General features: G+C 42.0%; 1 protein-coding gene across 3 annotated transcripts in view; it reads right to left on the bottom strand.

Annotated features, from left to right (window-relative positions):
• Positions 1 to 755: 755 nt before the first annotated feature.
• FARS2 (phenylalanyl-tRNA synthetase 2, mitochondrial) overlaps positions 756 to 24,860 on the bottom strand; it is a 246,633-nt gene continuing 222,528 nt past the window's right edge. For all 3 annotated transcript variants that reach the window (XM_009326457.1, XM_009326458.1, XM_009326459.1), the window contains exon 7: positions 756 to 1,234. In XM_009326457.1, the coding sequence (XP_009324732.1) occupies positions 1,096 to 1,234 (139 nt within the window). In that variant the 3' untranslated portion in view covers positions 756 to 1,095. The remainder of the gene's footprint in view (positions 1,235 to 24,860) is intronic.

Below are 24,860 nucleotides of genomic sequence, written 5' to 3'. Positions count from 1 at the left end.
ATTCCATATCAGGATCTGCAATGGCTCATCAAGTATTTATCAGACCATTTGAACACTTCTACAGGTCCTAGCATCATACCACTGCCGGAATTTACTTATTATAACCTCTAATGAAAAAGCCAAGCACCCTGTAAAGCAACTGGTGCCTGAAATAGTAGGAGATCCCGTTTTAGTTTGGTTTCCTGCCTTAAAGGTCAAATTTCTGAGCAGACACTGCTGCTAGAAAGTAAGATACTGCGAGAGATCAAGGCAGCTGCTTTTCAGGGCACTGTAGGGAAGAGTTTCTCTTTTCTGCCATCCTGCCCCATGTGATATCAATCCTTTGATGGTGACAGGAGAACAGACTTATCTTGCACTGGTGCCTGTGTGAGGAGAACTGAGACAAGGGAGCTCCTCACCTGGGGAAGGCGGCACAGCTCGGAGCGCCTTGCTAAGCAGCTCTGCTCAGCTCTGTGGGAGCAGGGGAACCCAACAGGAAAGACTCTCCAATGACCCAGCATCTGAAGACAGCCAAGCCTGGCCCCAGAGCCACGCTGGCTCCTTCTCTGTGGCAGATGAAAGCAATACCCACGGGCTCTGAAGGTAAGACAGCCAAACTTCACAAGATGTACTTCTTGGAAGGTTTCTTGAAGCAAAACCTGACATTTCTTATTTAAAAAAGAGGGAGGGATGGGTTTTTCTTCCCTGAGCTAATCTGTGTCTCTGATTTGCTTCACTCGTTACACAGACAGAAGATCCTGTCAACACAGAAATAATGCCAAGTATTTACAGTTTAATGGAACCCAGGGACCAATTAACAACACAGAAAACCACCAGGCAGTGTATTTCTTACTGTAACAGGAGGGAAATCTTACATTACTGCTGTTCCCCCATTTCTTAAAATAAAGCACCAGCGCTTTGTCAATGATTTCTCAGTAGTAATGTTTATTATCTGGTAGTTTTACCATTGCCCATTTATCAATCGTTTTCCATGTGCTAGGTTCAGTCACAAAACCCCTCTCTTTACTTGTACCCCCAACCCCAAAAAGAAAAAAAAAAAGAGGAAGGAAAAAAAAAGGAAAAAGCAGCTGTCATTAGGGCTTCAGACCAGCGATGCTAGAACCTGCCCTCAACCCCAAGTTCTTGAACTGCTGATTCTTCAATAGCTTGATGGATGCGATGCACTTCGTCCTGCGTTAAAGTCCTCTCCGGGTGGCGGTAAATGATACGATAGCAATGGCTGACCTTCTTTGTCCTACAAAATATAAACCAAAAGAGGACTCATAAATACACGTGCCTACAAATGCAAATACATGAGGCCAAACTTACCCTCTGGATAATTTTTTATTTGCTGTCTAATTTTGTTCCTGTTGCTTGAAAATCACCTTAATGCTAAAATACACAGTCCAGAGAGGTGGGACTGTGCTGAATTTTAATTCTGGCAGAGGACTTTGCTGAAGTCCACCTTATACCTCAACTTGCATTGTGGTGCGGTAGCTTCTTACCAGAGCAAACAAGCCCAGGAGGAGGGCTATGCTAACACCACTGAACTGCTGCTGACACCACAGCTCTCTCATTTTGGTGCTAATGGGGCTACCTCGAGGAAGCACTGAGCACACATACCCCGCTCAGACCAGCGGGGCTGGCGGTGACGGGCATAAGGAAAATACCGCGCAACCTCTGCGTGCTGGAGAGCAATGTTGCTAGCTAATGCAGGGCATCTCACAAGCCTCGCCATCCAGACTCCAGCCTGGGGGAGGAGACCGAACACACAGCTGCGAGACAGAGTAAAACATTCATTTTTCAATTCAGGTGACTACTTTGCCTTTGCTGGAAATTAGAAACAAGGGCAAAATGCATCTGAAGTCTCCATTTGTGGGAGAAGGACAGAGACGCAGGATGAGGGTGACCATCACTCCCAAAGCAGAACACCTAATGGCAGCACCCAGGCACCGGCTGCGCTGCAGCCCGGGTGCAGGAGCAGCCCAGCAAACTCGGGAAGAAACGGGGCGAGACACGACAGCAGGAACACATCGCAAAATTCCTTACCCCTTGCTGTGGAAAGGAAAAGGCAAAAGAGAACAGGGAAAAGGAATAGAGAAGAGGGAATGATGGGGAAAAAAAAAGTATTTAAGAGTTGCCGAGTTAGGCAATGACAAGTTCATGCAAAACCAGGAGCAAACCAGTAAGTTGAATAAGAGAGCAAAAAACCTTCTTGCTCTCCATCAAAAACAGGCTGGAGAACATAGCTCTTGCAAGGGCATCGCTACAATTGCAGTGCTTGTATTACTGAATTTAAATGGCAGTTGTGGCATCCTTTTTATTTTTAGTTTCAAATGGAGCCCATACAGCTTCTTTCAAAGGTAAACACTCACTTCAGTGAAAGAAAGAAAATCTGAGGAGAAAAATAACAGGAAACCAGAGATCAAGTACTAGACAGAAGGATCTCCCAGACTGGCAGAACTCTGCATTTAATGGCACACAAAGGCATTCAGCAAGTTTCGGGTCATCTCTCCCCTGAAAATTGTTTCATGTTAGAAACCACGTTTATTATGACTATTTGATTAAAACTAAGGTTATATGTGCTCATACACAAAGATAACTCTCAAGATACTCATTTCAACCTCAAATCCTACTAGAAACAGGCACAGGTATTTTGTGTCTCAGAATAGCTATTTGATACCAACTTTGTCCCACCCAACATGGGTGGGAAGCTTGCCTTGCTCCCACTGGCGGTTTACCACAAAAAGGTTATTTCAAATTAAAGCATTCCTCCTTTTTTGTATGCTCTGAAGATAAAGCAAGTTAAATCTGACTAGCATAGGAAAGGGCAAGCTGCATTTCATAAAGTGTTAAGCTGACTGCAGTTAACTGCTAAAAAACAGCCAAGAGCTTTCCCCGGGTGCAGGTTAAATGCTGTAGAAAAGTGATCTTCAAGAAAAGAGGGGGAGGTATAACTGCGGAGAAGGTGTTGCTCCGCTCTGCTCCACCTCTGCAAAGCAGTCAAGAGGACAGACCTGGGAGAAGCAAGTAAACGGAATAACAAGGGTTTGGCCAGATGCTACACTGTAAGAGAGAAATTTGAGTAAGAGAGAGGGATAATGAATTGGGGCTCAACAGAAACAATTCTCAAAACCAGGCTGGCAAATACCATTACAGCTGGTAGCATTTCAGCTTTTAACAGTGCTACAGCAACCCACCTGATCAAAGCCATTTGCAAATTGCTTTGGCTGAAAATCTATTTAGAAGATGTACAGTCACAGGCTTGATCCTGAAGTCTTGTATATACTGGGAATATATCCTATGATGGAAAACTCATTACCACAATTTAATGTGATGTAAACACAAGTTTGCTTAATGTATTTAAGCTGTGGTAGGGGTAGCTACAGCACTGTTTCTTCACTGGTCATAGTTAACTGAAGGTAATGATTTCTCTTGACCCATGTGTTTATGCAGTCCCCTCCCTCCATCCCAGTGAGCAGTTCATTCATGAGGCAAATTAAGTAGGTCAGAATAGGACACAACAGTTTCTTGTGGGTGTTGTGGAAAACCAACATCTTTAGGAGGCATTTAAATTAGGAAAGGGTAGAGGTCTTACAGAGCAGCACTGGGCTAGAGTTCTGTTAGCTGCAGCTGAAGTTAAGCATTGGTGCAGGAGAAATAAAACAGGGATTGCATTAAATGTAATTAATCTAATTTTAATTATAGCCAAGAAATGATGTAACTACTAATACACATGGCTGGCTACACATAACTCACATGGTTGGCATGTTACGTTTTTCTCCCACCTTTTAGATAGGTTTATTTGCATCTTTGTTACTAATTAGAAAGAAGGAGTATAATGGTTCAATGCTATTTCAATAAAAGACACACTGCAAGTTTCAAAACCTTAAGCGTTGTTTTCAGAGTGGTATTAGCTACCTTTTCAAGGCAGATGGGGAAGAGTACTTCTTGGCTCTTCCCGCCCCCTAATACTTACTCCCCTGCCCCCAAATAAACTACTAAGACGATGTGATTAATCACTGCCGTCCGCTGCAACTGGAAACAATTATTGTCAGCAAATAATACATATTTGCTGATTCCCTTTCTTGTTTTCCTTTTGTTCTGCAGAGTCACAGAGTGTTTGCCTACCTTAAAGATGGCTCTGCTAATGCATAATGAACTCTGCTGCATGTCACGCTGCAGCCTGATGATACAGAAGCAGTAGCTCTCTATCCTGAGCAACAGAAAATTTGAGGCCAAAACCTAGAACAGCAGCTTCACCAGGTTAAAAAAAAAATTAGAAGCTTAACAGTGAGTGCATTGGGCTTTATTTATGTAAACTGCACCGCCAGACAAGTCCATGCGGTTCGCAGTCACGCGGACTCCTCTCCCATTAGGCTTCAGCTGATCTTAGTGTCACAAGTCTCCACTGCCCCAGCCTGTGGCTTTCAGGTAATGAAAGGCAGTGAATACAGTGAAGCACAGCTCAAAGGGAAAAGGAAGACAGGGATTTATTCTGATGCTGCAGGAGGAAACAAGAATATGGTCCGTGAACAAACATTGGAGTGAAACAATGCCTAATGCTCTTTCATATGTTTTTTGGGGTAAACAGCTTTGCCTTGTGATTTTCAGGAATTGGCATGCAGCCGCCTCCACGTGCTAGGGAGCTGCTCACTGCCAGGTCAGATTCACTGCAAGGGGCTAACCTGAAGGTCAGTGTATGTGTTTTGATATTTCAGCCTGATATCTGAGCACAGCAAGAAATCAAGGGGCCTTAGTCTGCCACTAGTCTAATAAAACAATCTGAGACTGGGACCAGGGCTAGAATGAAAGGGTATGTTAGATAATAAAAATTAATACCTGTGTGTTAGCTTTCCCTGCATGGAAGTCCACCGGAGGATGTTTTAAATACAACTTGGCTAGAAAGCTGATCCCAGAAGCTACCAACAGCAGAACACCTAAACATACTGGGGAACCTGTCTCAGTGGTTAGATAAGACTAAGACACAGGGTCATTTGGTAACCAAAATGTTGCCTCAAGAATAAATGCCTGGTATTGGCATTTGTCTCATCCACATGCAATACCGTAACAAGAATGAAAATTTCTCCATTCTGTACTTGAAGAGGGAGATAAAAGGGGCAGCAGTGAGCGGGGAAAAAACCCACTTTTTAACTGTGTTCTACTTTCTACCTGTCTTAAATAAAGCACGGAAGCAGAGAGACTTCTGTAGGGAGGTTACCCCTGCTCTTATGTGGTGAGGACAACACAGAATGGGATGTTTTTCTAGAAAGCTGGATTTATTTTGAGGAACAGAAAAGTAGAGATGACAATCTCCCACAGCATCAAGGAGCAAAAAAGAGTACCACCTCTTTCGTACTCTGAGCAGTGCACAAAGCAGGACTGCTTACCACCATATCTATATTGCACCTTTTCCTACAGAATATCATTTAAAATGATCTACACACATGGTAATGCAAGTATTTGAGATTATTTTCTATCTGTTAAGTGAGTCGTGTTGATGAGGTTCTTTGAGGGTCTCCCAATTCTGCCATAGCAGTTTGTATCCTATATCCCCCCGAAAGATTCATCATGTAATCTACCTTACATAAACCTCCACACGGTACTCAATGACCAATACACACTTCACAGAGATCATGTCATGCTCTGGGTATGCATGGAATGACCTCAGGGAAGAGAAAGGCTTGTTTTGTTTGCACAGTGTCCTGAAAGGGATGATGATGGGAAGAAATGAAAATACTGTCTCATGTTACTAGCATCATAGTTGCCAACGCCATGCGGAGAGCACAGCTTTGGTTTTCCTTTGTGGCTCCAACAGTTCCAGAATGGTTCATGTTGTAAGTGGAAATGGAGAGGAATATTAAACTGCAAGAAGAAGAAGAAGAAGAAGAAGAAGAAGAAGAAGAAGATGTAATTACCTTTTTCTTTTTGTTTCATGCTTTCAAACCGCATCCACCACTACGATAGTAGGTACAACTGCTAAATGTCATACTATAAATTTTAAATTGACAAATAGCACTCTTTGCTAGGAACCACATCATGGAAAATGGCAAAATGCTTGTGCTATATACCTTACTGTCAATGGCAAATAATTCAATTACCATGGTGATATGCACGTAGAATATAGCAGTAATTCTCTGAACAAAGGCCTTTCCCAAAGATGCATTCTCATCAGTCCTTTCAAATGCTAATACTCCATTTCTCTGGAAGAGTGTATTGTATACAACAGCATATTTTTAAAAATGGACATGTTTTTGTTTAAGGTGATTTTGATGCTAGTGAAAGGCACTAGATCACCTCCAGAACAAAGAATTGTTTTAAACCCACAGGAAGCAGGGAATGGTCATTTCGGTTGCGCATCTTTTCCAGCTGATGCCTGGCAGAAGGATGGTTCAGCTTCAAAGATAGTTCAGGTCAACATAACCATGTTGAGACTGTCAACATTATTTGACCACTGTGGGGTTTTTTGGTGGTCACTTTAAGAGAGATGCATGTTCACTGACAGATGGTTGGACCGAAATATTGTTCTTCTATTTCACAAAATTGAGACAGTAATGGACTTTTTGCTCTTTTCTAATTGGACTTGGTGAAATCTGTATCTGAATACCAAACCCTGAACCTGCTTGGCCTTTTCGTTCGTTCTTTCTTTAATATTAATTCCATTTTAAGCTTTTCTCTTAATGTAGAAAAAAAGTCAAAATTCTGTTAATAGCCAGCTTATTGAGAGAGATAAAGAGCACGGTATGGGATGTAGTGGCAGAGGACATAAATAACACCTGCTAGTTAAGATAATGAAAGGTAGATGAAAAATGAAAGCACTTGGAAACTTCAGCTTCTCAGTCACTGAGACTGTTAAATAGCCATAAATAGGATCTAAGCCATTGTCAAGGATCTGAAAACATTGGACTGGTTGGAAAGTTTTGATCATGATTTTCCTTTTCTACCTAAATCTATCACCTAATTTCTTACATGCAGGAAGAGATACAAACAGATGTATACTGAAAAAAATAATTCATAAGCATCACCTGAAATGACATCTAAATGTTTAGTGAAACAATTGAAACAATTCCTTGTGCTTTGGCCCCTAATGACCTTTTCTCATTTCAACAGACCACCTTGGTTTGTTGATACATGCCAGCAAAAGAACAAACGTGAGCGGCGCAGGGCTCTCTTCCGCCAGCTCCCAAGCAGAGGGAACTCTTGTAAACAGACCGACAAGAAACTGAGAGAGTATTTCCCTTGTGCACTGTTACAGTCGTCTCAGTAACCAGCCAACGATACAGTCAACCCATCTCAGATCCAAGCACTTCCCACTAAAAAGCTCTTAAGCCTCACAGCATCAAAAGTAATGGAATCCATTACAAGCAGGCAATGATGAAATATCACTAGGGTGAAGAATAAGGAGAAAAATGTCATTCTCCATTATACCAAAAGAAAATCCAAAGTCCCCATAGGATCATAAGCTAACTGTGACACAGACTTTTGCTGCCATGGAAGGCCAGAAAAAAACTGCAAAACCTTGGGGTTTGGGATTGTGTTTTTTTGTTTTCATTTTTAACACAATGACTCATCGATTCCTTGAAGAAAGCAATGATCAATGGTTGTAAAGCAGGTATGAAACCAGTTCTCAAGGGGATGGATTCCAGCATCAGTGATGACCGCTTGTCCTCCAATCTCCCTCTCTTTGGGAAAATCATCTATCAAGCACAGGCGACAGAATTCCCATCACATCTGATCTACGCCAATACTGAGGAATCCATTCCACATGGATTTAAACTTGGATGTGACTGAGAGTTGTCCCTCTTGTAAGACGAATTTTGTGCTCTCAGTTCACACTGGGCCTCCTCAATTTTTAGGGGCTCACCACTCCATCTAGTGAGTCAGTTCAAAATCCTGCTCTAAATCCAGAAAGATTCAGGAGTAGGCTAGAGGCTGAATATCTTCAAGACTTACCTTGCTGTCAGCATAGTAACCCTGGAGTACTCATCATGTCAGATAGATGCAACATTATGCACTTTTAATGGAACGAGTCTCTCAACTTACCAAGGCTGAGCCTTTCAGGAATAAAAGTAAGCTGTGCAGTGGGCTTGCACACAAAGAGCAGAACATGCGCAAGCCTGCGAGGCTCAGAATAGTGTACAAAAACCTACTTTTTCTTCAGGGTTATCACTATGACAGATACAAGGACTACAAGGAATAAAGATAGGAAAAACCAAACTTTCCAATACAAACACACACATACAAAATCCAGTGAAATAACTTCTACCCATTGCAGTGGCAAACAAGAGAAGGTTGTTTGGTAAAATACTTGAGACACTTCATTTTATGCACTAAGCATAGAAAAATAACTGGATGCTGAAAGTAAGAGGGAAAAAGCGATAGTCTTAGCGTCAGACAGGACAGAATACCCGTTCTGTGTACAGCACAGGGTTTTATTTCGCTTCACTTTCCCTAGGTTTAACTGAAAAGGTTCCATGTCAAATGCTTTCCAAAGTCTAATTTTGTTTTCACCAAAACAAAACGCAAGGAGTAATACTTTTTGCTATTTGTTGTTTAAAAATTGACCACTAGAGGCTTAAGCATTCTCCACCCCAGCAAGCAAAAGAACAAAATAACCCCATTTGGCTATTGTGTCTCATGGGAACTGCTATCTAAGCTCCTTGACTTTCTCCTTCCCTGTGTACTTCAGAACCCATGGCAGGACTACATTTCTCATGAGAAGCCGAGGCAAAAAATTCCTATGATGGATCACCTCCTCTCTCTGAAAAAGAAACTTGGCTGACATAGCTGATGAGGAATCAGAGCATACTGAGGAGAGCAGAAGCATGCGATACCTGGAAGTCCTGGCAGCGCTGGCAGCTGAAGCGTTTTGGCTGCTAGCCAAAAAATTCTTACAGAAAAATTTACATTTTCAGTGAGTAAAACCACAACAAATCAACACATTCTCTGTCGTTGCTGCCTCTCCCACTTTTTCCACATTTCTCTTGACCTCCTAAATCCCTAGTAATTTAATGGTAGAATGAGGCAGCTCTGGCAGCAACAGGCTCTGTGGGTCTGGCAGAACTTCATGACTTAGATATCTCATTTACAACCCCTCGTGCCCTTCTAGGGCAACTGGTTAGTACTGGAGTGGGTCAGGGACACAACCTGTTTGCAAAGAGTAACTCTGGAAGACACACTATGTTTCCAAAGTTGTTGTGCTTCTTGTGCGAAGACATTATATTCATCTCCTTCTGAGTCACAGCATACAAGTAAGAGGATGGAAGAGGCTCTGGTCCTGCTTCTGTCAAACAGCAACATTAATGATTCCATCACTGGTCATTAGCCACAACAGCATCGCTCAAAAGTTTCCAACCACTGGCAACTGAAATGCCACCTGGAAGCACTTAAGAGTGACAACCTATCTCAATAATCCGAACAAATCCAACATGAGAAGTGAATTTGGACTCTTTCAAATGCTATCTAAAATATTTATAATAAAAATGTTAAGTGTGATACCTTCTCAGTTCTTTTGAGTGAAAGATCAAAGAAAAGAAGTATAAATATTTAGCAGTTTTTTCCCCCAACTAGACGTTAATACTAAAGGCTACAAAAAGTATTACTAAAAATAACATTGCTGTCAAATTAAAACATATTTCATAATCGAGTAAAAAGGGAATTTATATGAGAACTTAAAACAATTCATTCTCCTAAGAAATGAAGATGGATGGGAGTGACAGCCAGTTCAGATGTCTCTCCACTGAGTACTAGCAGAAATCAGGGTCTACAAAGTTAGGTGGCAGACAAGTGCATGGGAAGGACTGAACGCTGTTTCAGGTACTTGTACAGATTTCATCACTGAGATTAGTGGTTTTGTCCTCACCACGCCCAGGAGCTAGGTGTTTAAGTTCCCTTTACACTTGTTGAGAGTTGAGGTAAAGAGGAACCTCGCTCTGGACTCAGATCAAGAACCTAAATCATTTTTCCAAGGCCACACAGCAAATCGATGAGAGAGGAGGGACTTTAATAAATGCAGGCACGGACCCTTTGAGTTACCCTTCTTCCAAGTTACTCTTCCCGCGCACACACACTTCCCGTCACCCTTCTTTTCTGCAAATTGTACAACAGCCCCGGAAACAAAACAGGCTACGGCAGGAAAAAGCAACTCATCCCATATACAATGGACGGGGCAGGGAAAAGTGCAGAGCCAACATCAGGGTAACCAAATGTGCTGTCTGTTAAGTGATAAAATAATCCCAAATCAGGAGAAAACAGCATGGGGAGAAGAAGAAGGGAGCAGGAAGAGATGAGTTAACCTGAGACCAGAAGACAGGAGGGACTTAAAAATTGAAAGCAGAGGTTAAAAGAAATCACTTGCCCTTTTTTGTGTAAAAGCAACACACTAAAAGCGCTTGCCCCCCTGGGCAGCCTGCAGCACTGGAAGACAACTTAAAAACATTTGTACCTCTGTGTGTGCAAATACAGGGGTTTCTCAATGGGGATGCTTACAGTATCTGTTAAACCCGGTGAAAATTCTGCAGCCGCTTGCACAATTAAGTGTTGTTTACTATCTCCTTCCAGTCCATACCTTATTTTTCCTCTCAGAACTGTCAGGTTTTACGAGCCTTAATCTGGCTAACTGGACTTGTTGTGGAGATGCAGAAATTCCCCACTTTCCCTCCCTGAGGGTAGTGTGGTTCCACATAGACAGTCACAAGAAACCTGTTCTCATTGCTTTTCTGACAGTTGCTGCCTTGGGAAAACAACTCAGAAGAAGTCCTCAAAGTAAGGAAAACTACTGGCCAGCAGATTAAGCGACTGTTGCCACACAGGAAAACTGTCTGGCCATTAAACATTTCTCTTGCTGGGTCCCATTTGCACAGGTAATACATTTGGACCACGATGACAGACAAAGAGCCTGTGTCTTGTAGGTGAGGCTTGCCTTTTGAATACAACGATGGGGAAAATGTCACAGCACCATTGGAACTAGCCAAATGATGATAACATATACCAATCAGGTGCACTGGCCAAAACTTTTACAGCTGTCAAAATGAGCATTAGTTTGGAAAACTCTAACGGCCATGTTTGGCATGTTGCCCCCTTAATATTATGGCTACTCTTTATGAAAAGACAAATGAAAAGACAAATGTGAATGTGATAGGATGTATGCATAGCGAACACCTCCTGCGGTAAGATGATATGAGCATCACACAATAAAACACCATGTGGGCAGGAAGACTAAAAGGTCAGGGCACAAAATGAGATGCATCATTCTGTAAGTACAATGAAATTATTGGTCTGCCACTCAAGAAAGGAAAGAAAGCCACTGAGACATTACACTAGGAAGATCAAAATACCATTTTTGCTAAGACTTTACTAAAAAAGGCCAACTGATCCTCTCACTAGCAGGAATTAATACCAGCAAAGAAGGGATAAGATTTCAGCCCAGAATGGGGAATACACAGGGAGCACTAGAGTAAATCAAATGTTCTCAAATTGTCCAAGAGATGAACTTTGCCCTAAGATACTTTAGGAATGACCAGAAGAAATCTCAGAGCTGTTATCAGTTGTCTTTGAGAGTTCATGGAGGACAAGTAAGGTACCAAATGTTTGGAAAAGGTCAGAGTGTTTATTTCCGAAAACGGAGAAAAAAGCTAGGAAGCCATAGGAGCTATAGATGATTTGCTTTTACTTTAAATTCCCAGAAAAAGTCTGGTGCAGATAACCAAACCACTTGTAAGCACACAATGGAAATAAAAAAGCCGAAAAATAGAAAACATGGATGTATCGAGCAAATCTAGTCAAAACAACTTAATTTCCCTCTATAAAGGGGTAACAGGCTAATAAATCAATAATCAATAAATGAAACAATAAATTGCAGGAAGTAGCAAACACCATGGGGGCCCGTGTAGGGGTGTGTGTGTGCATATGGCACATACCTTCACAGTCAGCTAAACCAGATAAGAAAAAATGGTCCAAGATCAATACGCCACAAAACATGGATCCATTGGCAGCTGGCAAGCAGTTTCAGACAAAGTTGAAAAATCTTAGGAAAATTTTTTAAAAGTTATAACAAAAAGTGAAAAAAAAAGAAGAAAAATACTAAAACTAGTTCATAAAATTAGGTAGTACAAACCTGTCTTCCTAAATGTTTCACCTTGGAGGGAGTTGCATGAAGGTAGATGAGAAAACTGGTGATCAATACCATTACTACTAAAAGGTGATATTCCAAATGGCTGGAGTAGTTGCCAATAATTTGTTGTTTCTGGAGGCAGTTATCCACAGTTCATAGCCAAATCTGAAGGATCATTCTTGTGGGGTTCTTCCTCCTGGCTCCCAGATGATGGAATATTTTCATTAATGGAATAGGTGATGCAGCAGAAGTGTTTGTTAACTGGCAAATTACATTAAGCTGGGTAAAACAGTAAGTATAACTGAGGACAAGATTAGAATAATCTTGACAAACTGGAAAAGCTGAAGGATACAATTCAACCAGGACAAGTGTAAGCTTCTGTATTTAGCCAAGAACAACTAGCTGCATGCACAGAGGATGGGGAGCAACTGGGCATACAGCAGTGCTGCACAAAGCAACTAAGGACCACACAGAATCATGAGCTGAAGGTGAACCTGTGATGTTGTTGTGCTGCTTTAAGCTCAGCAAGCACCACTCTGGGACAAACTGCTGGAATGCAGCCAGAGTGACATCCTTCTGCCCTACTCAACACTGCTACTGGCTCAGCTGAAGTACCCTCTCCACACCTCAAGAAAGATGTGAGGCAACTGGAGGCAGATCGCTGGGGAGCAATGAGAACAAGCAGATGTCTAGATAACACAAATTATAAGGAAAGACTGAGAGAACACAGGTTGCTCAGCCTAAAGAAGAGAGAGCATGAAAACACCCTTCAAATACATAAAATGCTGCTGCACAGTTAGGCAATAATCTGTTCATCAACATTCACAAGCGGCAGAAGATGAAAGTAATGAGCTCATATTGCAGAAATGTTCAGCTTGAAAATTCACTTGGAAAGGCGGTGGGGTCCCCATTGCTGGAAATCTTTAAGGACTGGTTATACAAGTGTCTGTCACGAATGCTATAAGTAGAGCTGATCCTGTTTTGGAGTAGGAGGATGAACTAGGCGGCAATACTCTTCAACTCTTTAGCATAAAATAATGTAACAGTCTTTAAAATGCAGAAAGTTACTTGAGTAGCAAAGATAGCTCCTTGTAGCTCCAACTGAATACACATTGTGTATTTGTTTATCCCATTGCATTAAAAGGAGATGGGGAAAAAAGGCCAGTTCAGGAAGCCAAGGAGGTAGGAAATACAAACCATTGCTGCTATACCTGGCAAAAGAGCTCTGTGTTACCAACACTAGATTCCCAGGAAATAAAGCAAACAGGGGAAAACTTTTGAAGCGGAACAGCAGAGACCAACAGACTGAGAGGGGAAAGGAATCCCCTGAAAATGACATAAACTCTTCAGGCCAGCAGCCCTTTCATTAGCCTTATAGGCCAATCTTGAAATACAGCAGACAGGAAAGCAAAGTGCTGCTGAGTTACCTTTCACTGCCTAAAGCCAATAAAAAACCAAACAAAAACCCCAGAAAAGTCCACTCTGTAATACAGCATCCCAAAGGGAGAATGTCACTCAGCTGCTTGTCCCCTTTGCTTCAGGGCTGAGAGATGCCTTAAGAAAGCTCTAAGCCACAGAAGATGCTGCATATTCTTGATAGGCTGAACCACATCTTTCTCTTTTATGTTTTTCTGAGTTTATAGCAAGAGGTTAACCCTTTGCTTTCAGCTTTCCAAGTTCACATTCAACCCCAGGCAATTTTAAAATAAGGACGAAGTCTTTCTTCTAACAAAACTATGTTGCAAACAAGCCTGTTGGAAATCTGCACCCCAAGGCAATTTGGGGAAGTCCAGGGACTGGGAGACATCTGAGACACCAATCCTTGAACGAAGGCTGCTTGGCCCTGAGGAGGACAACAACTCTGGGGACTATGGCCTTTTGACATAGAAGCTGACTAACTTTATGCCGTTGTAGGTAGAGAGCCTGAAAAATACAGAGGAAATGACATGTCCAAGGACATACTGCAGATCAGATATTCTCATAATAGAAATACATAGAAACGTAATAGAAATCTCATCTTATGGAGCCTCAATATAATGCTCTGAGTAACCAGCCATGTTTCCCTTGTATGCGTACATGTTATCCCGGCCTTCCCATTCTCACTCACTTGCTTGTTCTGTATTCATTTATTGTACCTCTTCCTTATGTATACAATAGCTGTGAGGAAGGAGCTGCCTTCATTTTATCTACCTACACTGCCTCTTCCAGCAGAGAATGAGAGGCCATGACTCTGCTACAAGGAAAAAAAACCCCATGTACTTGTATAAGGATATGTGTATATAATTGTATATATCCATTCATAGCCGTTGCTGCAAAGGCTAGCTTTTTATTAACCTTTGCAAGTTTGCTTGGACTGATAAGATGACCAGTTTTGGGGAAATCTTGATGTTTACTAAATCTTTTCCAGGGATTAAATGTTGATCTCATAAAAGTTCCATTGTATATGTGTTCTTTCGTTCTTACATGAAATATGAAGTTGCCAAGGAACAAATAAACTATTTATGACTTATGCCTGTACAGTAACAAGGAATGGCTTAATGGGGGCACGTACTACTCTGAAAGTACTGCAGTCTGTTGTTCCCTGAACTGGAGACTCTCTTAAACAGGTTTAAGATGTATACTCTCCTTTCTCCTCAAAAAAAAGATCAAATTATTGACAAGATGATTGTCTAAGTCATAGCAGAAACACTCATACATGCCACAGGCTCCTGCACCACAGTCCCACATACCTGCCTTACTGGTAGGTCATTCAGTGTAGGTTGCATACAGCCGCATCCAGACAGCAACTATTAATCCAGATAGCTAACTGAAATGAACTCAAGTTATTCTTACATTACTGACTTTAGAGTTATAGAAAAGGAGACTGGTATTTATTACACATAAGATGCAGCAATTTGGTGGCATGACCCTAATCACCATCATCTCTGCTAGTAGATCTTCTTCATTTGAACTACAAGAACAAACAAGGAAGGAGATGTTCCTTCTGAGATTACAGGTAGCTACACCTGAACAGTCACCTCGCCAAGTGTCACCGGGAGGTCACACCATTAAGATCAGCAGAGTTTGTTTTCTACTTTGCCTAATTCTTGTCACACCTAGCCAGGATGGCTGGTGTTCTAACATAGTGTTTTGAAACATACACAGTACCAAAGAATACGAAAATTATTAGGCACCCACTGCTGGGAGGGTGGCAATGCTACTCATGCTCCCTTCTGAAACATCTGCATCCACCATGTCTCTCCACTGCACTCACACGCACAAACTCTTCTCCCCAGCCAGTGACACCCTCTCTCTGCAGAGATGGCTGAACAAACGCAGGTGCTGGGTGTGTGGATTCCTCCTTAAAATGGAAGAGATGGCAGAGGAAACACTAGCCCTTAAAGAGGAAGAAGAGGGAGACTACAATATCCCTGTGACATTTCGCACTGTAGTCTCTACCAAAAGGTGAAGACACAGAGACACAGTTTGGACAACCCAGTAAGATCAGATCGCTGAGCAGCATGAAGTAGATAAAGGGAGAGAGACATCTGCAGATCTCACTCCTGAAACCCACACACTTTTCATCCACAGGATTTAATCAGTATCATGATACTTGATGCTATTGTGATTTTACTTTACCATCCATATGAAGAAAGGTTAAAACAATCTCACCCTTCACTAGGATAAACCCAGCACAGAAGCTGAAGCATCAGTCCAAAGCATGGGTTGCATGGGACTTGGACCGTTATAGGACAGTCAAAACATTTATAAGCACTAAGAAGTGCTTATAAAGAGAGCTTTCTTATATTGCTAGCACATCTGCACTGGCAGGGACAAGCTTAGTCTCTTGTGTCTCAACAGATCTCGGTTCTGATTCTGTATATCCCACAATACATCACAGAAACCCCACAGGAAAGCAATGGAAGACTCTGGATCAGGCTCAGCATTCACCTACAAAGCCCATGCTTAGATCCATACTGAGTTGGATCAATCTTTGAGTCTTTTTCTTTCTTTCTTTTCTTCTTCTTTTTTTTTTAAAGGTTGAGCCTGTATCTATTTTCTTTTCCCTGAATACTGGGTGAACATTTCAGTAGCACACGGGTGAGTCAATAAAACTGAGCAGCAGTGCTGTTTGCACAAATCCTTCTCCAATCCTGTCTCCAGGTGCTTCTACCTGCTTCTCAGATTTGCTTTACTATACTAAACCAGCACATCTGCCTGAGTGGCTGCATGTGTGATGAACCACACTAGTGAGCTAATGTGGTTGAAAAATGACCAGGTAGAAAAAGAAAAAAATACTTAGATTCCCAATCTGGTTCACTGAATGCCCACACCAGTCACTGTGCCAGCACAGTCTGGGGGTGAGAAGAGCACAAAGCAAGAATTATGCTGTCAGGAGAAATGCGTATGGAAACAGGGGCTAAAATCACAAGCTGGTAATTCACTGATTCCATATAAGCACTAAAGTACATCCTCCTTTTTTCCCCCTAAGTTCATGTAAAAATGTGTTATACATTATGTTCAAAATGAGACTCAAATATAAGGGAGAGGAAAAAAACCTGTCTGGCTGTCCCCAATGCTGCTGAGTCCAACCTCCTGACCTATTCCCACTGAAGGCAATGGGATGACATTTCTTTCTACCAACTGAGGATTCAGCTGACGTTTTACAAAACAAGAGGAACAGGTCCCTGGGTAGCAATGTTTTTAAAACCGATCAGCAGAAGCAGACAGTCAGATCCTCTTCTTAAAAATGACAATACACCAGTTTAATTAGGAAATGAATGAATGTGTTCAGGACAGCATGAGAAGAGGTAAGCGAAAACAGCTATGACAGCTGAACTTCGCAACAGTGCAAGCTCTTTTGCCACCAGTTAAGCCTGAGGTCAGTGGTCTGAGCAGACCTTATGTGTGTAGGGTCCTCCACAGGGCCTCTGCCCTAGCACAAATTTCATTCTATGCAAGTGAAGTTCTCTCTTCTGGCAAACATAATACAGATCCTGGCAAGAGACATTTGTGCTTGTAAGCTTGCTCTTTCAGTATTTCATCAAATATGGCAGCAATGCTTAAGAGGTTACTGCCATTAAAGATGAATCTGTTCAAGATCATTGCCTTTAACGGCTCCCCTGTATTGCGGGACATGAGCCCAAGCTGACTGTTTGGCTTTCAGATATTAAGAAGCAAGGCTGGATAGAAGTAGGGTATGGGGATCAAGAGAAATAAATACTAACGGTGAATCACTCCTTTGCTGATAGAAGGCATGGTTGCCTTTAATGAGCAGTTACATCGAGGATGTGAGATGATCTAAGTGGGACTGTTATGAAACTTAACTACGAGATACTTTGAGTAACGATCTATAAAGCTGCTAACTGGATTCAGTAAGTTGTTGAGTCATTACCATATAAGATTGGGTTGCTCTGAATGGCATATGACATCCATATGGTTAGAGACATTGAGTGGTTTGCTTTTGGTTAGAGAAGATGATGGAAATGAGCATACATGTACATGGATTTTCAAGAATAAAAAGTTAATAATAAAAAAATAATTACCCGCAATTATATACCATCCACACTAACATTATTTTGTCATTTATCTTTTAATGAAAGATGTTCTGTGATTAAGAATTAGCAGGCATGAAATTAGCATGGATTTTTAGTGTTTTGGGAAAAAAAATACAGTATGTTCTCTGCACTGATGTATCTGTTATGACATCAACCCAAAGTAAAATGAGGACTGGGCAGAAGGATGCTGGGTACTACATATAAATCACTGATCTTTCACCTCTTAGAATATTTTCACATTCAAACTGAGATGCTAAATGAGCTGAGCGCTTAACGCAAAAAAGAGAAGAACTTACAAAACCACCACTATGGATATAATTCATTCTGGAGTAACTACTCAAGCAAAGACCCAGGGCTGAGCTAGTCAGACAACTCTATTATCTTTCACCTGAAGAAAGTGTGATTAGTGGAGGAAATGTCACATTTACACTTAAAAATTGTTTCAAAGACAACTTGTATCTTTTGGCACAACTCAGCCATTTTAAAAATATTGTGAGAGAGAGAGAGGCAGAGACAGCAAAGAGCACTCCTTTTTATGATTTCTCACCCTTGTATTAAGCCACCGAGTTTAGCTTGAATATTCAGCATCTCAGCAGTTGGCATTTCCCAGGCAGTGGTACTGAATTGCTCTCCGCTGATCCTCAGGGATGCAGCGCCGGGGCTCTCGGAGACGAAGGCTCCCCGCACAGTGCCTGTGCAGCGCCCACTGCCCCGTGTAGCATCAGCCTGCAGTGCAGCACAGAGTGGCAGGACAAAGAGCAAGGGGGAACTGCATCTTCTTCACTCCCTCGGCTGTGAAGGGGGAGAGGTGGTCTCTGCAGCTACTCTATAGCACGTGGGAAGGGGACAAAGGCAGTCAAACTGGATGGGGGAGGAACATTTACTAACAAATCAGCTTCTCCAGTGATTTTCCTCAAAGGTGACAGTGACAGCATTGCATATAAAATGAGTGTCTCTTCTGAAGATGTCCTTGCACGCTCACCACAAGAAGAATCAGAGCACTACTCCCAACTGCAGTGCTGTCTCGAGCAGTGCAACATTCATGACGATTACATATGGTCACTCTACTGCCCTTATGCATTTTGTGGTTGGTTTTTTGTTTGGTGTTTTCTTTTTAAATGGCAACTACTCTCAGTCTTCTTTTTCTGGCTTTTCACTCTTTTTTTTCCTTCTACTTTCTTTTTGGCTTGGCATTTGCTGGCATTGAGCTGTGAATCCTGTACATGGAGCCAGCTGAAGTTACTTAGGAAATTAAAAAAAAAGGAGCTGTAAAAACTACCCAAAAACCACTTTCAGCACAGAGGTACCAACTTCATGGCCACCTTCACTTGTAACCCCCTGGAAACACCATGCAAACCATAGAAGCACAGGACAGACTTGGAGAGGATTCACAATTTCATCTCTCTGCTGCATTTGTACTTGGCACCTCTCTTTCAGCTTCGTATCAATAGCACCTTTGATGTGCCTTTTTTTTACTTTCCAACCCTTTTAAGGACCCTTGATAAAGGGCACGTTTTTTCCTCCATTACATACCTCAAACAGAGTACTACAAAAGATCAACTTGATCTAGATGAACTTGATCCATTCATACTGAAATTCTGATGGCAAATGATCATAACAGTTCAAATTTGGCTTATGGCATAACCCCCCTGCTGCATCACTGGGCTACAGACATCCCAGTTGAAGTGTTGCGTGGCTTGCAAAGTTACCATTAAAAGAATGAATGGACCAGGATGAAATTGCAGAGATTTCTTTTAATCAGGAAATGAACCAAACCTGTGCTTTGCTGAAAATTCACCCTCTCTAGTGTTATAAACATACCCATGCACACACAGTAACCATGACGTTCACTAGCTTTATCCTTTCTATTCAGGACAAACATGTCTGCCTTCTCTCTGCTTTCTCCAATGAGCAGAAACTAGGCACGCTTGGTTTTAAGAGGTAGAAAGCAGCACTGAAAGCAGGCTTAAGGAAGCAAAGCACTGACAGAAAGAACTAGCTAGTCTTTTGCTAGAAACCAAGAAGAGTATCTCAAGAATTACAGACAATGCCAAAATGAAATTTAAGTGTACTCACATACTGCGATGCTTGAGCTACAGAGAATTACTGAGTTATCATTCATCAGCTGAACTGCTGAAAGCAACCATGTCCATTTTTCTATCCATACCAGCAATACAATAAAATACATTAGCTTAAACTGCTCCAGTAGAAAATATTTAAGAATGTGAAAAATTCCAGCCTATGCAGATGAGCAGAGAGGTGGCAATTCATTCAGCTACAAAAATGGGGTCAATTCCAATTACAAGTTCATACCTTATTTATAGCAGCCTGGCCTGCCTAAACTAACATGTTCATCTCTGACAAACATCAGACATCTCTGACCATGGCAGGATCTCAGAAGGGGAAGCAGGGCTGAGAAGGACAGTGAGTGACAAGGACTTGCTCAATGTCATTCAATGAATCATTTAACCTCTTTGCATGTGAAGAGAAATGCAGGCACCTCACTTAGCTTTCCTAAGAAGCTCAATTCAGTAGAAGCTCCCATCCAAATAAAGGGCTCTGAAATCCTAGAAGAATGAAATATAAGCATTTGGCATACCTGCATTTCGTGTACAGGACCATCTCTGTGAATACCTGTAGTCCTGCTGCAGGACTGCTCAACTCTTAGGTGAGACAACATGGCTTCTCAGAGGTAATCTGGCAGTGTGGAGTGGCAACACATGCTAAGACAAAACTCCTACTATGAACCTTGAAAAATAAGGAGGGTAAAACTTTGTGCACAGATGCTTTGCAATATATTTACTGAAGTAATATCTTAGCTGCTTAAATTTCCTCTTCATCAGATATTTCAATATGGAATAAAGCAGTCTATTACGAAACCCCTGAGCAGACTAAATGGGAGGTTTATTAGACTTGAGAGCAATGACTAGCAGTTGATCTGTCACCCTCAAGCTTAACAGGTAAAAAAAATCTGTTTCTCCTCATCCATCATGGTGAGAAGAGCAGTAGGTCCAAACACAAATATGATTAGTCTAAACTGCAATCTTTGATGTGGCCAATGGCTGCAAAGGTTACCTGCAAAATTGAAAGGCAGTAACCAACTATTTTTGCATGAAAAGGACAGTCTCCAAGAGAAGGTAAAGGGCATCTGTGTGACTTCTCTGCTAGACATCCTCCAAAGCCACGGATTATTCTCTTCCCACAGCAAATACCACAGCCTCTTCCTCTGGAAAGAGCAGGCAGCAAGGTCTTCAACAGCAACAGCAGCTGAAGCAGCCCTTGCTCTGCTCACTCCTGTGGCAGCACCAGCCCTGCTTTGTTGCCACACAGCCGGCTGTGCAGACAAATGATACCCATGCAGCTGAAGCACAACCCTTGCCCCCTGTTTTTTTTTGAAGGGCAGGTTTTCAGCTAGATCAGTCCCCTGATTTAGTTCACTGATTTGGATGCCATAACACAGGGGATGGCACAAGTGCAGGAGTGAAGACCGGGAATGGTTAATCAAAATACAAATTTTTGCCACAGCCTAAGATCACAGTTCCAGGACCAAACCCAGAGAACCTGCCAGCTCAGCTCCTACCCGCTTTAGGCTCTCCTAAGCAATTGCCAATGCAAGATGTGATGTCTTCAGCGGGTACCACCTTAGACCAATGCTTGAAAGTCTTAACGTGGCCTTTCTTAAGTCTGACTGAAAACAGTCTTCGTATCCCTCTAACTTCAGTGTGAGTTATTGCAATGTAAATGATACTGCTTGCTTGTAACCTGTATGAGAATCAAGAGAACGCTGAAGTGGGTTCACCTTGCAATACATTAATTTTGTAAGCAAATTTTTTTCTGTTCCTCATAGTTGCAGAGATTCACGGGAGAGCAAGTAGAGGCTTGTGGGATATGGGATGTTTGTCTGGCTGGAGGCATAAATCTGATTTGTGTTTCCTTTCAGAAATGCGACAGCCATCAAACAATCACAAAATAGAGCCATGATTAAATGACTGATTGCAGGCGAGTGTGGGGATGCCCACACACAGTAAACCTGCCCTGCTTCCTGGGAAAGTTTGCAGCCCCGCCGGGTTCTGTACTGCTGTGTTAGACTGCTCCCTGTCCTCAAACTAGCTCATGCACAGGCTTTCTAAAAGCAAGGCAAGCCTTTTATTTATATCTTCCATTTTCATTTACATTTTTAAAGAGACAGCTGCAGTTTTCCAAATAGTTAATTAAAAGAGCACAAAGAACCCATATAAATATTGGAATTGAATTTGGGGAAAACAACTACGTATCTTGGTTTAACTTTCATACTGGTAGATCTTTATACTGAAAAGCAAAGTAAGTGTAATTGGGAAGATGGAAATACAGTTCTAACTGATGTGTGTTATTTAGTACATATATTCTATAATACAACTATATGTTGTTATATTTAACAGAACAGCGCTCAAGTAGAGTACAGGAAAAAAAAAACCCAAGTACTTCCAATACTTTTGTGTTAGCTGAAAATTGCCAATAATTTTTGTTGCAAAAACATTTTCCTTGCACTTTCAACGTTCCTCTGAGACAAGAGCAAAAATACTTTAACTGTGAAAATGATCCATTTTACAGGCGTCAAACTATTTTTAAACCCGACTCTTCAGTCTGCTCCTCTATTCCTAGATCATCAGTAATTTATTTGTGAAATTCCCTGAGGGAGGGAATTTGGAAAGGAAAGGTAGGTGGGAAGCAAAAAAAGCCATACATATATATATACACACACACACACACACACATATATATATTCCCTAGGGGGGAAGTTACTAGGTGCCAAATTCTGACACCTGACACAAAACAAATATCACCTTACTATTAGCATGGTTCTGTTGAAGTCAATGAGATGCCCAGTACTACCATGAAAAGTAGAACCAAAATCTAATGCTGAACATTCAGAATATGGAGGGAGCAGCAGACCTAGCAAAGTGTCACATCCATCTATCCCATTACATAAATCACTGTAAGGTCACAGAGGAAAACCAGACAAGGTGTAAGGAGGAGGGCATGTTCACTGACTCCACTTGAGAGGAAAAGGAGTAAGACCACAAAATTTGAACGTGGAAGTAGGTAAGCTGACAAGGGAGATGTGGGATGGCATGAAAGAGATCACTTGAAGCAATCCCTGAAGCTGGTAACCAATATGCGCTTAAGTCTTAATTTGGGAGCAAATCCAAGAGGGATATGCTTGGAGTCCTGGACTGTGGTCCTCCCCTATCCAACAGAGCAACATCAGGTGATATTGCAAGCCATCCTTTGCTGTCAGTGGAGGAATGACTGACATATTTCAAAAGCTGCAAGCCCACCAAGCTTCGCTCCTTCCGTGAACCTCTCTTTCTTTCTGGTGTACTGAGAGAGCAAGCAGCCTTACAGCTTTCCTCCTGCTCCTTTACAGTGGGACAGTGCTGCAGGCAGTATCCTTTGTGATGATGAATTAAACATGTACTCCTTCAAAAGGCACAAAACTACTACAGGATCAATAGCTTAAAGACAACTAATAAATCTTCTTTGATTTTTTTTTTGGAGTGAGACTTCTGCAGCTATGACACTATATCCAGGTGCAAAACAAGTAAACTGCACTTCAGAACACATGAATGACTCCAAGTGCACCTATTATATGCACACTTGCCAAATGTGGGTGTTGCAGGACTTGTTAAGAATTCCTGCCTGCATTAGGTGTTTCCCGAAACCCAGAAGGAAAACACTCTTTTAGTGCAAAACAAGTCCAAGCTCATGTTTAAAGCAGGAATTGTTGATCCCAATTCAGTGAAGCAGCAGATTTTCATTACATGGAGCACAGAAGAAGGAAATGCTTGTCAGATACATCTCCGGAAAATTCGCTTACAGGAACATGTCTGTGTGCACATAGAGGAAGGGCCTATTTTTGGGAAAAGCGTGTCCCCTGAAGGCTTCATACATCTGTTTTGATGAACTGCCCTGGAGATTTTCTGTATTGGTTTTCCAGAAGAGGAGATTGAACAAAGCACTGCAAAGCTTGCCTTTCTGCAAAGGCTGCTACCTCTGCTGGAAAAAGACAAGCACTGAATGCACATTTTAATGTTACACAAGACACAGTTTAGACTACGGCAGTAAGAAAGGCAGAGACAGACATTTCAGAGTCCATGCTCTCCTTTACAAAGGCAAAAACCAAACCAAAAATTTGAAGAGCTGCCCCTGCTGAGTTCTACTGCAATGTGAATTGCGGCTCTTCTGTCGGTGCCTAACAGAACAAGGTGTGAAAACACAAAATCAAAGCAAATAGACCGGGGAGAAGAAAAGTGCTCATGTGGCGACTCAGCCAGCCCTCTGACCTGAAGAGAGACTTAAACTTCCTTCCACCCGTGAAACTGCCAAAATTCCAGTCCAGGGTTTAAGGTCTGGCCTTTGGGGAATGCCAAGCCCAGAGCCTTGCACCCACATGGTGTCTAGAGGAGCCTGGTCTCAAAACATGAGTAAAAGCAACTTCCAGTCATGCCCTCTTCACATGAAATTCACTCAGGCAAATAGTCACCACCCTCCCATCCAACACAGGCAGCAGGTTACAGTGCTGGCAGTAAGTGCCATTTCACATTTTTCTGCTTCCCTCCTGCAACTAGCTGTCTAACAGGCTGCTGTTTTACAATGCTCTCTTTGTGGACCCCATATCTTTTTCTTTTAGAAGATCACCAGGAAGACTTTTCCACAGTCTGTTGTGGAGACAGAGGACAGAAGGGAAATGGTCAGTTAATGTGAGAATATCACCTGCTGTTTGGATGGGCTTAGTGCGCATCAGGATATAAAGTTTAGGCACAAACTTGTGGTGCTTGCTTCCCGCACTTCAGTTCATCAACTTAAGCCCATAGACATAAGAACACATTTACTTGGATGTCCAACACTTGCATGACTTTCTTTCTGCTGTTTTATCCCAAAGCTCTCTATCCCAAAGCTGTTTTATTGTCTCTAATGACATAGCCTTCTGTCCTGGTTTCGGCTGGGATAGAGTTAATTTTCTTCCTAGTAGCTGGTACAGTGCTGTGTTTTGGATTTAGGATGAGAATAATGTTGACAACACACCGATGTTTTAGTTGTTGCTAAGCAGTGCTTACACTAGTCGAGGACTTTTCAGCTTCCCATGCTCTACCAACTGAGAAGGCTGCAGGTACACGGGGGGCTGGGAGGGGGCACAGCCAGGACAGCTGACCCAAACTGGCCAAAGGGATATTCCATACCATGTGACGTCA

Source organism: Pygoscelis adeliae, unplaced genomic scaffold (assembly GCF_000699105.1).
Source record: "Pygoscelis adeliae isolate BGI_AS28 unplaced genomic scaffold, ASM69910v1 Scaffold186, whole genome shotgun sequence".
Lineage (NCBI taxonomy): Eukaryota > Metazoa > Chordata > Aves > Sphenisciformes > Spheniscidae > Pygoscelis > Pygoscelis adeliae.
The sequence above is the reverse complement of the archived record's forward strand: the minus strand, read 5'-3'. Positions and strand labels throughout refer to the sequence as shown.